Below are 17,526 nucleotides of genomic sequence, written 5' to 3' on the forward strand. Positions count from 1 at the left end.
ATAAGATGTAATCAAGCTTCTCTTAATTGTAATTACTAAAATCAGATATAATTGTATTTTTAAGAATGTTTTAATTTTAGCAAGACAGCATTCCTGACCATTGTGTTGTTTTTATTTTCAGACTCGAATTTTGGTGACCCATGGCATTCATTTTTTGCCTCAGGTGGACTACATTGTAGTAGTTGTGGATGGAAGAATCTCTGAAATGGGATCCTATCAAGAGCTTTTGCAACAAAATAGGTCTTTTGCAGAATTCCTCCGCAATTACGCACCTGATGAAGACATAGAAGAAGATGAGCCAACAAGTGATAACACTTTTATTGTTGCTGTTTTAGTTGTTTTTCTTCTGACATGCTCAGACTGTTAGATTATGCAGGAATCTCTCCCTCTCGCCCTCCCTCCCTCTCCCCCCACCTTGATTTGAAAAGCATCAGAATGTGTACTGACAAAGAGATGGTATCACAACTACCTAACATTTCAGAAATGTTTAAAACTGAGTAGGCCTAAACACCTGCATATTGATCTAGACCAGGGGTGTCCAACCTTGGCAACTTTAAGACTTGGCTGAGGAATTCTGGGAGTTGAAGTCCACAAGTCTTAAAGTTGCCAAGGTTGGACACCCCTGATCTAGACAGTTTCACCAATTTATCATTTTTTTAAAATAAATAAGATAAAAATAGGAAGCTAAATGGCTATGGAGATTCTCAGTCATCCAGGTCATGGTTGTTCCCCAAGGTGTTTTTTCAAGAGGCAACTGGTTCTTGTTTCCCTTTGAAGATGTTTTGCTTCTCAGAACTGAAGCTTCTTCACCTCTGAAGAATCACGTAAGATTCAATCAGAATTGAAGAAGCTTCTTGGATGAGAAGCGAAACACTTCAAAGAAAAAAACCCAGAAAGTCCAGGTGCCTCTGGAAAAAGCACCTTTGGGATGAAAATAGGAAGTTTCAGTTTTCCCATTAAATATATTCTTCTCTGTTTTTTTCCGCTTCTTTTTCTTATCTTTTCCACCACCACTGCCATCCCAAAAATTAGAACATAGTACAATAAGACACTTCAGTAACCAAGTTACTTCAGAAATAATAGTTCTATAGTGCAGCCAAATATCTCAATGTCTGTGATTTCTTGCTTTCATTTAGTGTAGTCTCACTCAAATGTGGTAGAGCCAGTATCTCAATCCCACCCAATATACTTGGTGATGAAACTGGAATGATGCGTTAAAAATCCAAATATGTTAAAATCCTTTGTGCAACCATACAGGTAGTCCTCAACTTAAAACAGTTCATTTATTGACCGTTTGAAGTTACAGAGGCACTGAAAAAAGTGACTTATGACTGTTTTTCATATTTACGACCATTGCAGCATCCCTATGGTCATGTGATCAAATTTCAGACATTTGGCAACTGACTCATATTTATGATGGTTCCAGTGTTCTGGGGTCATGTAATCTCCTTTTGCGACCTTCTGACAAGCAAAGTCAATGGGGAAGCCAGTTTCACTTCATAGCTGTGTTACTAACTTAACCACTGCAGTGATTCACTTAACAAATGTGGCAAGGAAGGTTGTAAAATGATGCAAAATTCACAACAACTGTCTCACCTAGCAACAGAAATGTGGGTCTCCATTGTGGTCATAAGTCAAGGACTACCTGTGGTTGAGTTTCATTATTGCTCCTTATTCCTTGTGACTTAGAAAGCCCTGAACTCAGACTTTCTAGAAGATATTCTTTTAGAAAACCCAAATAATTAAATATTTGTTCCTATGTAGTAATAGAGGATGAAGAGGTTCTGCTTGCTGAAGATACTCTCAGCAACCACACAGATCTGGCAGATAGTGAACCAGTCACAAATGAAGTCCGCAAACAGTTCCTAAGGTAAACCTGGAATTGCTTTTTTAAGTGACTAGGCTAACCTCTGCAATCAAGCGCATGTACTTCATAGTAATGGAACTTTCTGTTCTTTTTTCTGAAAAAAAAAAAATCAGGCAACTCAGTGTAATATCTTCAGATGGTGAATTATCTAGCAAAAAGTCTACCAAACGAAAGGTCTGTGACAAAAAGTCCATGGAGCCTCCTATAAAAGTCACTTCTGAGAAACTCATCCAGGCAGAAACTGCTGAAACTGGCACAGTAAGGAACCTTTGCTCAACTTTAACTCTTTTTTGTGTGGTAGAATTATTGTCTTATTAACTATGTGGGATATCCCAAAGGTGCTTTTTCAAGAGGCAATTGACTTTCTGGTTTTTCTTTGAAGATGGTTTGCTTCTCACTGAAGAAGCTTCTTCAAAGCTGAAGAAGAGCTGAAGAAGAAGCTTATTCGACGAGAACCAAAATAATCTTCAGAGGAAAATCAGAAAGTCCAGTTGCCTCTTGAAAAAGCATCTTTGGGACAACCATGGCCTGGATGATTGAGGATCTCCATAGACGTAAGTGGGATCTAGAATATGAGCAGACAAAAGAATACAGCTATTGGAGAGATTTAGCAGGCGTTTTGTGCCCAAATTTTTGGTGGGATTTTTTAAAATAAACTTTTTAAAGCCTTCTACCACATTGTTCATGTTTTGTTGGCAAGATGATAGAAACTACCCACCTTCCTTAATTTTTCATAATTACTGTTCAAAGAGATTCTGCAGGCTGTAAAAGCGATCCAGAGATTTTAGGGTTATAGGTCACCCACAGCTGCTTTATGATGAGAAAAAAGAATAATTCAACCTTTGCCCATCTAGCATGCCTTGTATGTATTAAGAGTCTATTGCCCCTGCTATCATAGTAGTCCTGCTGGTTGGAGTTTAGGGAGTTTAAGCATACTAAGTTGGGGAGGATTCTTTAATTTTGGGGACACATTCATAATGTGGTAGAATACGCAGGGCCGAATGCCCTCCTTGCCAGCTTCAGCTGAAGGACACCTTTTTGGGCGGGACAAGGAAAATGTATTTTTTGATAATCCTATCTCCAATAGTGATCCAAACATTACTTATGTGAACAACAGTAACAAATGGAGAATCAAGACATGGTTGCAGGTTCTTTTAAGAGTATCCTGGAAATTAGATTCATAGCAGAGTTCATGCAGTGATATTCTAAGACAGGGGTCTCCAACCTTGGAAACTTTAAGACTTGTGGACTTCAACTCCCAGAGTTCCTCAGCCAGCAAAGCTGGCTGAGGAACTCTGGGAGTTGAAGTCCACAAGTCTTAAAGTTCCCAAGGTTGGAGACCCCTGTGAATCTAAGACATTAGGCTAGAGTTTGCTTTATATTGTTCTACTGCTGAATTTAAAAAGCTGCTTGGGCCATTTTGAAAATAGATACGCTGGAGTGTTTGTCTTTGCTCTTGGTATGGAACACAGATACAGAAAATACCTTTAATGCTTTAATTTGGTAATTTCATAAATATTATAGAAGGTTACTTTGTCTAGATTTGTAACAAATGTATTTTCCTTACCAAATGAAACACATCTTTGATGTGGTACTTCTATTCAGGAATTTCCTTTGTTTCAGCTATGGGTTTCCCCCTCCAGAATAATCTGCATGTAAAGTATTCTAATTTTCAATTTTCCAATTCTTCTTGTGAGTTGCGGCTACTATTATTATAGGAGTTTTGCATCTACAGTATGTAAATATTTATTTTCCATCAATGTACAGGTCAAATTTACTGTTTTCTGGCAATACATGAAGGCTGTTGGTCCTGTTATTTCTTTGTTGATATGCTTCCTGTATTCCTGTCAAAATGGTGCTGCAATTGGGGCCAATGTATGGCTCAGTGTGTGGACCAATGACCCAGTGATAAATGGGACTCAACAGAATGTGAGCATGCGAATTGGAGTCTATGCTGCCCTGGGTATCTTGCAAGGTAATTGTACTATGTGTTTCTGCTCATCTATACAGGACAATTTCTCAAATTCCTGGTTAAGAGTGTTAATATAAATATTTTAAAATAGTGATAATTGTAGTTTCTAGCATTCTTTAATACTTATTCCAAAGATCCTTGGACAGACAATGAACAAAATATTGAAGAGTTATGTTGCTACAGCAATCCTTTTATTGCATTGCGGCAACACCCCATTTTGATCTGCAGACCTTTTGTATCCTTCCTTTACCCCAAGCAATGATGAAGTCCCCATTCAATGCTTTCAACCCAGAAGCATTTCGGGGCTCCTGACATGCTTGTAGTGGTAATAATAGATACAAAGAGAGAAGATATTGTGGTCTGAAAAAAACAAAGGTGTCACTAATAAAGGAGAATATTTGTAGTTCAGGGTTGAAATCAGGGGTCCTTGGTGCTCTCTGAGCTAGCTTGTTTTCTTGCAGATGTTTTATTACCCAAACTAGGTAACATTATTAACACTGATGATGTTGCCTAGTTTGGGTAATGAAACATCTGCAAGAAAACAAGCTAGCTCAGAGAGCACCAAAGACCCCTCACAAAGAAGACAGACTAACAATGTAGTGAAGTTGCATAAAACAGAATTTCTAAGGATACTGGGATACAGTGTGATTAACATCTCCTTCCTATTGTCTCCTCTTTTGAAACAGGGTTGTTTGTTCTGATCTCCTCCTTTTCCCTAGCCATGGCTGGCATCAAGGCAGCCCGTATTCTGCATGCAGCACTGCTAGAAAATAAGCTTCACACTCCACAGTCTTTCTACGATACAACTCCTACAGGCCGAATCATTAACCGCTTTTCTAAGGACATCTATGTGATTGATGAAGTAATACCGCCAACCATATTGATGTTTCTTGGAACCTTCTTTAATTCTGTATCAACAATGATTGTGATCATAGCAAGCACTCCGCTATTTGCTGTGGTTATAATACCTTTAGCAATTTTGTATTATTTTGCACAGGTAATGCACGTCAATTTTCCCCCCTTTTGTTACCTTATTATTTGCATGATTATTTTTGAAGTACCAGAAACCTGGGCAGTTAATGCACTCTTTCAATGTGAAAGAATTAATGTTTGATACTTATATAACTGCATACTTTCCTGGATGCACTTCTTTGAAACACAGCTCTTCTGATTGAGAGGAATCTCAGTTAGGTTTACAAGACTGAATAACTTATTCACAATCATTTACTTACTGCCCTATTCTAAATATTTTTGTGAAATTCCAAATGGCTATTGTGTTCTTTCTTAAAATAATTATAACCTTCCCTTTGTCTATAAGCTGCTCCAGAAATGGTAGAAAATGCTTACCAGTAGAAACCAAAATAATAAAAAATAAAAACATTAAACATAATCAAAGTAAAAGCAGTTGCTAACATTGAAAAAAAAAACTTTTTAACAAACCAGAAACAGTACAGAAGAAAAATGGAAGATAAATTTAATCTCAACTGACATAGATCACTTTAGCGCTATTTTGGGATGTTTTTTATAATGCAGTGGGGATTTGACATTAACAATGGAAAAAGAATTTTATCATAATAAGTTAAGACTTCTTTTCCTGCCTCCTGAATTCCATAATTCGGCTTGTGTTCAAAATCACTGTTCTTACAGTGATATTGATGCAGCTAATATACTAGGATGGAGTGGAGTGATGATGAAATCCATATTTGAAATCTCTTCCAGAAAATAGATTATACCCTTGTAATCAAGGTCAGACTAGCTTTTCCTCAGAAGTTGTTTTTCAGTCTATAAGACATTTTCATACTTAGAGCATTCAAGCATGTAAACATCACCTGAAGCTAAAACGGCACAGCTCAGAAAAAGCTTTACTATTGATTCTGATGTCTCATAGGTTTTCCCAAGATTTAGTGAGAGAAACCCCAAAGAATTAGATACAACTTCTTTTTCCAAGGCCTTTCTCATTTGGGAACTGTATTAATTATCTATGATGTGACAATCGTGATACCTGAGATCAAATATGAAAAATGTTTTAAGACAGTTTTGTTTTGTGTGTGTTTCTTTTTTAACATAATGCTTTTGAACCGGCAATGGCAGCGGTTCTATGTAGCTACCTCTCGTCAATTAAAGCGATTGGAATCCGTTAGCAGATCCCCCATATATTCACATTTTTCGGAAACAGTCACAGGAGCCAGCGTCATCCGAGCATACAAAAGAGAGAAGTCTTTTGTTTACAGCAGTGACACGAAGGTGAATGATAATCAGAAAAGTTACTATCCTGGAATTGTAGCCAACAGGTAAAGTTGTTTTTAATGTCAGCCTCTCATTTGAAAAGACAAATAGTTCCAAATGAAGTGTGTATTCTGTACTAAAAATGTTTTCTCATTTACTAGGTGGCTGGGAATTAGAGTTGAATTTGTGGGAAACTGCGTAGTATTCTTTGCAGCCCTTTTTGCCGTACTAAGTAAAAACAATTTGAGTGCTGGTCTCGTTGGGCTTTCTGTATCGTACGCACTTCAGGTGTGTATCATACATTGCTTATATTAAAAGTGGAAGTGAACCCTCATTATAATGTGACCTTTTCATTTGGCATTCTGGTTTTAATTGCATATTGCTACAGCATCTCTCCTCCCTTCCTCCCTCCCCCTCCCTCCATCCCTCCCTCTTTTGGGAAAGTAAGAATATAAGAAGATATGGAATGAACGGCAGTGGGTTGCCTTTTATGTCTAGGGTTGTGCCGATTTAGGAAGCAGTAATGACAGTAATGGCAAGGGAGTATGACTACATCATGTACATCAAAGGCATGTTAACCAAAGATTGAACATTTGGTGGGGGGGGGGGAATGTTTGCTTGGTACCCAAGAGATATTGACACAGGTACTAAATAACTCTGCATCTTGTGGAGGGAGTTCTCCATGTGGATGGTAATATGGTTGAAAATGTCCCTCTCCTGCCATCCTCTGGACATGTTGTCCCATTTTGGAGATGTAGCTACAATTGTGGTTCTTACTGTGCCATTGTTTCAGAATGCATTCTTGCATCAGCGTGCATACCCAGCCCTGTTGCAAACTATGTTTCTTGGGCTTAGAAATCAGACTCTTTGTCCAGACTCAGTCTGAATAGCTTATCCCAACAGAAAAGATAATCATAAACAAGGAGTAGTCTAGACTCAAATCAAAGTAGAGTTGCTTCTGGAAAGAGGGAGCCAATGGCAATATTAGAAGCAAGTGCAGGGTGAAATGTTGTGAGGAGGCTGGGAAAGGAAGGGAGGAAAGATCAGACATCAGCAGTCAAGAGATAATGGGTGAGTCATTTGACAGCTTATCTTATAAACAACAGCTTGGTCCAGATGGAAAGAAATCTTGGGGGGCGGGGGAACATTTCACAATCTTCTTAGATTCTGGGTTGTCCTTTCTTCTTTGATCTTGCCCAGCTGTGTGTGCTTCACATGCAAGCTAGTAGGAAGTAACAATGATTGCTGAGACCAAGGTGGCAACCAGTGTGGTAAATAAACCAGAATGCATAGGGGACCCTTTTCCTCCTTTAACTGGGCCTGTCTAAGGTTGTGTTCTGCTTGTATTTGAGGAGAAACCATGTTAAGATTTACTGTTTGCTTCCACATCTTTTCTAACAAAAGGCCTTTAGTTAACAACAGCATATTACGAAAGCCATTAGACTGCACAATCTGTCAGGGATTTAAGTTCACTTTTAGTGTGAAGGAAGGGGGAGGAGAAGACATCTGTTTGGCTAAGAGCAGGGTGGATTATATGGCCCTGAAATTGAAAAGCAAAAGATTGGGCTTCACTTCAAAATGTGCATAGCATTGACAAAGTGCATTCAGAAACAGCAATCTGCAGTAATGAAATTGCTTGTGAAATTTGGGACTTACAGCATCTGGGAAGATCAAAGGATTTGAATTGGGCCTCCCAGCCTTAAAAGCTATTAAAGTTGAGATTATGGCAAGAGAAAGCACATCGATTGAATCTCTGTCCCGGGTAACAATAAGGTCACACATTCAGATTGGCAAAGCAATTAATTCTAGCTTTACGTATTTTTTAATGGAATGTAAGAAACAATACAAGCCTTAGGTAGTTTCAGTATAATTAAAGATGCTGTGGTTTAGAGAAAATTTCCATCTCTTATTTCGTTATTTAGTTTTCATTTTTATTCTGCATTTAAACCAGAGCACCTTGCAAGTTCAAAACAGACACAAACACAGAAAAGAAAAATGCACTCAGATATCAGTTCTTAATCTTTGAATATTAGTATATAAATACCTCACGCGAAAACTTGAAAAAAGCTCCTAAGGATTAACCATCCTCAACTTTGCTGTCATATAACTGGAAGCTACTTGTTCTTCCAATGTGAAGTTTCAGTTTGGATCCTCTTGTGACATTGCCCTCCCGACAGGTAATGTTGATATCAGTGGGACCTTTCCAAGCAGAGAATCCTCTTTCTCTACCAAGAAGATAGATTATAAATATTGGAGATGTTGATCATCCCATAACATCTGGATTTCCGGCCTTATCTTTTAAAGATATGCTATGGAAAAATATTGCTTCATTATATTTTAGAAATATCTCTGCCAATAGTAGCTACAGTATCTGGGTTACTTTTTGTAGCCATGATTAGTACTTCTGACACAAGTAATACTTTTTTAATCATTGTGTAGGTGACAATGTCTCTGAACTGGATGGTACGAATGACATCTGATCTGGAAAGCAACATTGTGGCTGTAGAAAGAGTGAAAGAATACTCTGAAAACGAAACTGAGGTGAGTTCCTCAGTGGGGAAAATTACTTCTCAAAAAACAAGCTGCAATGTAAATATACTGTATAACTTCTCTATTGACTGGTATTAATTGAGTGCTACATATTTCAGACTCTTCAGACTGAACTCAGCAAAATTTACTCAGACTTTTGACCCAAAATAGCCAGATAAGACTCTAGGTTCTATACTAGAATGAAGTTCCATTAAGAGACTGTTACTCTCTATCAACATGAAGTGGAAATCTTTTTAAGAGCCATGTACTTTTTTTCACAGTTGCAGAGATATCTAGCCTTGCATTCTTCAACCATTAAGTGATTTTTTTTCATGGTTGACATAACTGATATTTCTGCTCTGAGATACTCTAGACCTGAATTGAACTCCAGCAAGATTAATGGGTTATATATCTCATTTTAAAAAAATAAATAAATCCAATTGCTTTCATTTCAGAAATAACACAGTATTGGAAAATACATTGAATAGTTTAAAAACATAGATTGCTCCTAAATTAAAGAAAATCATTTATCTTATAGATTATTCCATACATAATATACAGTGGCTTCAGCCTGCACCATAACTAGTGTTATGTTGCTTTGCTTTCACTAAGTTGCAACAATGAAAGATACAACAGTATATGGCAATATGTTTTCCTTGGTAAAAATTAGTACTATCATCGTTACTCAATATCATTCATTGTTACTATATTATTCAATATAGTAAGTAACATGCAAGTTTGCCATCCCCATGAATCTTTTAATGTTATTGAATTATAATTCCTCCCAGTATTCTTTGCCATTGGCTACACTAGGTTGCCTGGTAGTTCCAAAGAACGTTAAAATTATTGTAAATACATTGATTTTACCCACATTACTCACATAATTCATTGTGTCCCTTCTTTATTAATCTCTCCCTTATTAATCTCTCAGTGCTAGAACTGTTAACTATTTGAAGCTCAACTATTTTCTGTGAGAGATTTTCAAATTTGTCACTTTCTAGTTGATCAAAATAGAAGTTTCTGGATGTTTATATTTGGCATCCTTATGATCATGCTGTTATGGCACTGAAACCGTACAAAGCCATGTGTATGAGTGACCAATCTACTGTAAAAATCATCTAAGTAAAGTATTAAATTCTATTTTACCTGACAAAGAGGTGTAACCTGAATGTTGGCATGTTTTCATGCAACAGATAATTGATGTGATCAACAGATGTGCTCAACAGATATTAACAGGTAATTGATATAAGATCTAGTGCTATGCACATCTGTAATATTTATAAAAAAAAAATAGGGACATTTGTGTCAGCTTTGCAAGGTATACCAGATAGGAAACACAACCAGATGAGCTAATTCTATTTTGTTGTAAGATTATATCAATAGAATCTTGCAAGCCTGAAAGTCCATCCCTCTCTCCACCCCATCCCCATCCCCTTTACAATCCAAGAAACTAGGCAGGGTCTCTTCTGAACCTCTTGTCCTGCTCACAGTCCTCTGTGAGCTAAGCTGCCTTTTATCTGGATATTCCCTTGGCTGTGTCTCATTGCCCTAACCTCCCAGGGTCATTCCCACCTCCCAGTATAGTAAGTGCAGAATGCTTTGAAAGTGTGTATATTTTATACTTCTTCAAGCTAAGAGTCAGTTTGGTGCAGTGATTAAAGGCACTCCGGGGGAGAAAACAGGAAACTGAGTTGTAGTCCTACCTTAAGGCACATACCCAACTGAGTGACTTTGAGCCAGTCACTGTCTCTGAGCCCTAGGAAGTAGGCAGTGGCAAACCACTTCTGAAAATACTACAAAAAAAAAAAAAAAACAAAAAACAGCTAGGAATCAAGGGTGGCTTGAAGGCACAAAAAAAGCTAGAAAAAGAAGAGAGATGGCCGCATGTCACTAGCTATTGTGTAGCTAATGAGATCTTCCAGGCATATTCATTAGCAAAGTAGCATATATTTCTGCCTTTGTGAGTCTTATCCTTAATGATATTGTGTACAAAATGCTTTGTATTCAAGAAAGGTTTATCTATTTGTTTATATATTGATTCATTAAATTTACAGCTGGCCTTTCCTCTTAGAGCTCATGGCACCTTCCACCTTCATTGTATCCCCACAATCCATTTGGGTGACAACAGACAGATATACTGACCTTCCTTACGTGTATCTGAAAAGTTTATGCTCAGATCCAGAGGCTGAAACTGTTTCATATGTGCTTCTAAAATGCCAATTATACACACAATGGCAAATGAACCTTGTACTACTTATTGTTAGAAAGCTTGGTTCCTTTTATAACTATGAGGCAATCATTCTCCTCCTTTGTGACCAATTTTCAGATATCTCCCAAGAAATTTGCAAAAGAAATTTTTATCAATTGTCTGACTTATAGAATCCTTCTGATGCCCTCTTTATGTACGAATTGTTTCAGGTCTGTTCCAACTCTTCACGTGTGTGCATGTGTATATGTATTTGTATATTTAGTGTATTTGATGTATTTTTAAAGATTGATCTTAAGAATGCAACTAAAAAAACCAACTCACTTCCTACAATTTTGGGAAGAAAAAGAGGCTGAACAAGAGTTGCAGAGTCACCAAGGCATTCCATGAATAAGGGTGGACATGAAACCCAGTCCAACACCTTACCACCCTACCGACTCTTTTAGATGATTCAGCAAACAAGCTAGTTGATGTTAATATGTAATGGAAGACAAAATACTACTGTACTCGTGGAACTTTTAGTGTAATGTATTTTGTCAGAGGTGAAAGCATGGTTCGAGTGCTAATACAGTATCCTGTAACTCCTTCCACATTCAGGCTCCCTGGATCATTGAGGATAAAAGACCTCCAGAGGAATGGCCCACCAAGGGAGAAGTGATCTTTACAAAGTATTCTGTCAGGTATAGGAAAGGGTTGGATTTGGTGTTGAAAGACCTCAGCTTGGGTGTAAAAGGTGGAGAAAAGGTATGTTTCTAACATAGCAGTGAATCAACTTGCATTCTCTGTTGCCTGCATTTAAAAACAAAGAGTTCAGTTTTATTTAGCTGATAGAAGGAATAGAGCATTCATAATTATCAGTGAAACATATCTTTGTCATCATACAATAAATATTTGTGTTCAGACCTAACTGCATTTCTATCCAGAAAGTTCTTCAATTGTCTGATAAAACAGACCACAGTTCCATTATCAAATTAATACGAGGATATAAAGGGCAACCTTCATGAGTTCTGTGAGATATCTCGATAGGTGAGAAAGTAATTTCATGTGAAATAACTTTCCCAATTAGATTTTTAGCCAATAAATAAAAAAGAATATATTTGCCCAAAAATTATTTCAAACTATTGGCATCAACATTTAACAGGAGAAATGGGCAATAACTTATCCAATCAGCAGAACTTTCATCATGCGTCGGCATCAATTATATAAAGTTCATTAAAGGAAATTTAGAAAAACTCTCTGTGCGTGTGTATGTACACACCTCCAATAATGCAGGGGGGGGGAACCAAAACACCACATTTTGAACCAAGGTACCTCAAATGGGCTAACTTACAGAATGCATCCAAAATCTGGGATGGCCATGAAATTGAAATTTGGCAAATTTTATAAAACATTTTGATACATAAACTTTGTCATGAAGCAGCTTATGACATAATACAAAATGTCATAAAACGTTTCCCGTAGTAATGTTTGACATGTTGACAACTCAAAATGGGCTATTTTCAAGGCAGATACATCTCTGAATATATCCCTGAATTTTTTATGAACTTTTCAACTCCGTTACAAGTTATCCTGTTGTTGAGGGCATTCATTGGAATTTGGTAGGGAAATATCAGTGAAACATTGACTCAATAAATCACGGGTTGTCTAATTTCTTCGTTTGTGACTTTTGACTTAACATGATAGTTTGAGTATTTTTTAAAAAAATGCTGTCCCATATAAAATTAAATCAGAGTCATTGCATACTTTGTCCTGAGCATCCTTAATAGTGGAACCGATACTTTGTTATTGTTATTTCAATGGAGCATCTTTGCATTTATGCTATTAATTAATTTTATGTAATTTAAATATCAAATATACAAAGGAATTACGTTCCTGTGTAAAAGACATAAATATTTGATATAGCTCTCATAAAGGTTATTGTATGAATATGTGTGTATTTCCTTTATTTCCCAACTTTTCTTATATAGGATTTCTGACTATTCTTTTTTTCATGAAAAATAGCAATAATGTGATCACAGATGTGTCTTGTAAGTGTAACATAAAGAAGAAAAAGAATTCTGCATATGAACCATAACCTGTACAAGTTTCATGTCATCTTTCAGTGGAACCATGATTTTAATCATTGCTGATTCTTCAAACCTGTGAATTAGGTTGGGATTGTTGGACGAACTGGAGCTGGCAAATCCTCAATGACCCTCTGCCTCTTCAGGATACTGGAAGCCACAAAGGGAGAGATTACTATTGATGGGGTGAAAATTGCAGATATTGGCCTTCACGACTTGCGATCCAAGCTGACTATAATTCCCCAAGTAAGCCTACATTTATGCATTAAACCATTTTAGTGGGGATTATTTGCTTGTTTATATTTATTGGCTGCCCAACTCCAGTGAATTTTGGATTGCAAATGTGTACTCAGCAGTTAGAATTGCAGATTTTTGTGTTAGAATAATTATGTCACAGGGCATATATAAGTTGGGAACCAAACACCATAAGTTAAATAAGATGTAGAAATGGAATGACAATGATCTTTGTACGTATAATCAATACCTTGTCCATTTATTTTGAGAAAGGATTTTTAAGGATGCCTAAAAACAAGATTTCCTATTTCTATATCTTTTTGACCTAGAGTTTTCTATCTAAAAAGATAGATGATTTTGGTGAATAACAGAGCTGTATCATTTCCTATGCCAGAAAATAGTAGAATAGATGAAGCTTTATTTATTATTAAAATTTATATAGCTACCCATCTCATACATATCTCACAAACAATTAAAACAAATAAAGAACAGCAAAACAAACAATACAAGCTAAAAACTTCATCTGGTACAAAACATGACTGCATGGATGGTATCAGATATTCAGCAGATGTAATACCAGTACTCTGTGAGCTACAGAGAGATGCCTTATCAGGGAGATGGGCAGCATATAAATCAGGACCTGTGTTTCTCCAGGTATAATTCAAGGTGCTGGTGATCACCTTTAAAGCCCTTCATTATTTGGGGCTGGGTTACCTACGGGACCATCTTCTCCCAGTGTTTCCTGCCTTACAATTTGATCCAGCAGGTTGGGTATATTACAGGTATGGCTGCTCATTCTCAAAGAGTGCAGTTTATAGACTCAACCTTGTTTCAATGTCTCTTTGAGTTAGAATTTACTTCAGAAATATTCTAAGATATATTTCCTTATGGCTAGGTAACCCATCTTTCTTTAGAATTGCATTTCTAAATCCAGTCTGATCATTTTCCTAAGGACCCTGTTCTTTTTTCTGGAACACTCCGAATGAATTTGGATCCATTTAATAAATATTCTGAGGAAGAAATATGGAAAGCTCTTGAACTGTCCCATCTGAAGAGGTTTGTCAGCAGTCAGCCTGCTATGCTCGAATTTGAATGTTCAGAAGGAGGAGAAAATCTGAGGTAATTACTATTCTAATTTGGAAGACATAAACATAACAAGGAGGCATTTCAAGAAAAATGTTGAAATGTCTAGTGTCGTTCTTATGAGTTTCAGCAATTGCATTCCAATCTCCTTTCTCCCTGCAATTCACTGTCTATGCTCAGTTCTCATTAGATTTTTAATGTTTGGATCCCATCAACTCCTGCCCTACCTTTTGTTGCAAACTGTGTATGTGTGCATGCATATGAATACTGTCTGTCTATTAATACAGTATCTGGGGGCAGTTCTCGCTTCTATCCCTGGAAATAGTCTAAAATAGCTGTCAGCTTGAACCGGAAGTAAGCTATCTAGTCAAATTAGTTATTTCTATTTTTTTATCCCAATCTGATTTTCTCCCATTTTCCTTTCTTCTTTCCCCAGCCATTTCATAATTTTCATTTTCCCCCAGTCATCCCATTTTATCAGTCTTACCATACCAGATTGTTTCCTCTTGGGTCTCGCAACATTTCACACTATTGGATTATTTTCTTTTGTTTTTAAGACAACAATTTTCATTGTTTATAGAAAGGTCTTCGATACTGTCAAGCTTTGGAATGTGCTTTGAAAAATAGGAATCACAAAACATCTCATTGTCCTCATGTAAAACCCATAGAGAGGACAGGAAACCATAGATATGAACAGAACATGACAGGTAGAAAGGGGGAGGGAAAGAAGATGACCAGCAGCAAGATGAATGACTCTATTGCAGCAGGATGGATACACCTATTGGAAAACCTGAAAGACCCAGCTGGGAACAGATCCTCCTGGAGAAAATCTAATGTAATTGCTAAGAGTCAGCACCAACTCCATGCTGACTTCATGGGTGCACATAATCAATAAATCAATTGAGGGGAAACAAATAAAATATAACATTAGAATATACTGCAGGGCTGGGACTCTTTGTATTTAGTCTTCCTTTTTGCCTGTATCTATAAATTATTGGAAGAGACTTCTTCTCTTGCTCTCTTTGAATGCACAAAAGAAATGTCTGTGGCCCCAATGGAGCTTTATATTCATGATACAGGACTTGGTGGTAATCATAACCAAAACATGATAGAGGCAGGGTGGAGATGAAATGAAATAGTTGATCAGAATCTCCTATTTGTTTTGGTTTTTTTTTTTCCCCACTAAGAAAAATGTTAAGGGCAGTGTTGTTTTTTATGGAACTATATTTTTTCCATTTTTAAGTATGTGTTACCTACGATCCTACCTGCTAGAAGAGGAAGAACAAGCGTTATAGCAAAATAAGGAATGTTTTGAATAAGATTTCTTACTAAAATCTTTCTGGGACTGGATGAGAAAGGGAGGAAGGGAGAGGGAAAGGGAGCGAGAGAGATGGCAGATAGAGTAGTATTTTGAGAGAAGCTGTGATTTGTGTTTCACTGACAAGAATTGCCAGTCCCCAAATTTCTTGCAGAAACAGGTTGGAGGACTATTAATGAAACCTGGAACCCACAACCTTCCTGTCACTAATTTTTTAGAAAAAGTATAGGGTATTGTATTCTGTGTTTTTCAACTCCTGTTCCATTTTTGAGACCATTGCCTAAAGCAGGAAAGAGCATGCTGAATAAAGATTGTATCATGCCATGTTTCCTCTTTTTCAAGAGTTTTCATGGGATATACAGTATCAACAGTCATGCGCCACTGCTTAACAATTGTTTCTGCCCTGAATCATTCTTTGGCACAGCATTGGGTTTTCTTAATGCCACATCCTTCACATGGCCATTGATTAAAATAAAAATTTCACCTACCTTTTTTCCAGCGTTGGCCAAAGGCAGCTTGTTTGCTTGGCAAGAGCTCTCCTTCGCAAAACAAAGATACTTATTCTGGATGAAGCCACAGCAGCAATTGACCTTGAGACAGATGATCTCATTCAGATGACAATAAGAACACAGTTTGAAGACTGTACAGTACTAACAATTGCTCATAGACTGAATACAATTATGGATTACACCAGGTAATTAATTATGACCAATACTTAACACTAATTTTGGGGTCAGGAGAGGGAGTTTTTTCCCCCCCCCCAGACTTCCTGTCAAGTTGAGTACCACTCTTGAAAGTGTGTACCTTTTATTGGGCAATTGTGATAGATTGGGGGTTTGGTTAATGTCTGGCCGACTCTGCTGATAATCTCCTGAGCAGACTTTCAGAGTCCAGATATGGGGTCAATGTGCTACACAGTTTGGGAGTGTTCCTAGTTTCACCATTTGCAACTTAAAAGACAGTTAAATGTTTTTCACATTATCTCCAACTGTTAGTAGTTTTAAAAGTGTTTATTGGACTCTGTGTCCTGATATATTCCTGTACTCTTCAAAACAAACATTTGTACTAAAGCAGACCCGGTTATTTTGCACATTTGGCCTTTTCTTTCTCGTGTCTTTTTTTTTGCTCATGTGGTGTAGCAGTAATGCTTCAGAGCATTAGTAGAACTGAAAAGCATTCTGTTGGATTCCACAATTAGGAAAGGAATGGTTTTATGGCCATCAGCTCTCTTCAGCAATCAATTTTTTCTTTGCTTGTTTGCTTTGCAGAGTCCTAGTTCTGGACAGAGGAAGAATTGCAGAGTTTGACTCTCCTACAAGTCTTATTGCATCCAGAGGGATTTTTTATGGTATGGCTAAAGATGCCGGATTGGCATAACAGCAAGCTACTCTGCTCCATGGAAGGAGTGATTATTGGGCTGTGTTATTTTCACTCCAAAATAGCATCCTGAATGAACTGTGCTTTTCAGAGCAGGCCTCTCTATCCGATTTAGTGATGGAGAATCAAAACTGTTTCATAGGACTGAGAAACAGAAAATGTCATTTTCTATTTTAAAATATATTTTCTACATACTGAAATATTTTTAATTGAGAAACATCTTAAGTAATTGGATACAAGTACAGTACATATGCATACCTGTACTCTGTTTCATTTCTAATAAATTACATTTGATGATATAAAAATACTAAAGTCTTCCTATTAGTTCCCATTTCTAGTGGACATATATTTTAAAGATGGCACCTAAAAAAATACTTTTTTTAAAATCTCAGAAATAACTAACTGGGGCCACAATTATTTAATCAGCTGGAATTTCTAATCAATAACCACAGCAACTCTCTTTTTGTTTCTTTGTAAATTTCTTCATGAAGTTAACTTCAGTCAAAAAGCTGTGCATTTGATCAATTGCTTCTCATGGCATGGCAGATAATAAATTTTTAAGGTAAAAATGTTAATTCAAAATTAAACTCTTAGCTGGGATTGTTACCGTATATACTCGAGTATAAGTCGACCCGAATATAAGCCGAGGCA

General features: G+C 36.9%; 1 protein-coding gene across 1 annotated transcript in view; it reads left to right on the forward strand.

The window, feature by feature from the left end:
* Nucleotides 1-17,180, forward strand: part of ABCC3 (ATP binding cassette subfamily C member 3) — a 77,632-nt gene extending 60,452 nt beyond the window's left edge. Inside the window, exons 19-31 of the mRNA XM_026667385.2 lie at nucleotides 122-305; nucleotides 1,765-1,870; nucleotides 1,981-2,125; nucleotides 3,635-3,842; nucleotides 4,526-4,836; nucleotides 5,931-6,130; nucleotides 6,227-6,353; nucleotides 8,505-8,606; nucleotides 11,398-11,544; nucleotides 12,951-13,109; nucleotides 14,050-14,216; nucleotides 15,998-16,192; nucleotides 16,767-17,180. Coding sequence (XP_026523170.2) covers nucleotides 122-305; nucleotides 1,765-1,870; nucleotides 1,981-2,125; nucleotides 3,635-3,842; nucleotides 4,526-4,836; nucleotides 5,931-6,130; nucleotides 6,227-6,353; nucleotides 8,505-8,606; nucleotides 11,398-11,544; nucleotides 12,951-13,109; nucleotides 14,050-14,216; nucleotides 15,998-16,192; nucleotides 16,767-16,875 — 2,160 coding nt within the window. The 3' untranslated portion in view covers nucleotides 16,876-17,180. The remainder of the gene's footprint in view (nucleotides 1-121; nucleotides 306-1,764; nucleotides 1,871-1,980; nucleotides 2,126-3,634; nucleotides 3,843-4,525; nucleotides 4,837-5,930; nucleotides 6,131-6,226; nucleotides 6,354-8,504; nucleotides 8,607-11,397; nucleotides 11,545-12,950; nucleotides 13,110-14,049; nucleotides 14,217-15,997; nucleotides 16,193-16,766) is intronic.
* The last annotated feature ends 346 nt before the right edge of the window (nucleotides 17,181-17,526 follow it).

This window comes from Notechis scutatus, chromosome 2 (genome assembly GCF_049901735.1).
Source record: "Notechis scutatus isolate UNSWTSFEM ecotype Mainland chromosome 2, rNotScu1.2, whole genome shotgun sequence".
Taxonomy (NCBI): domain Eukaryota; kingdom Metazoa; phylum Chordata; class Lepidosauria; order Squamata; family Elapidae; genus Notechis; species Notechis scutatus.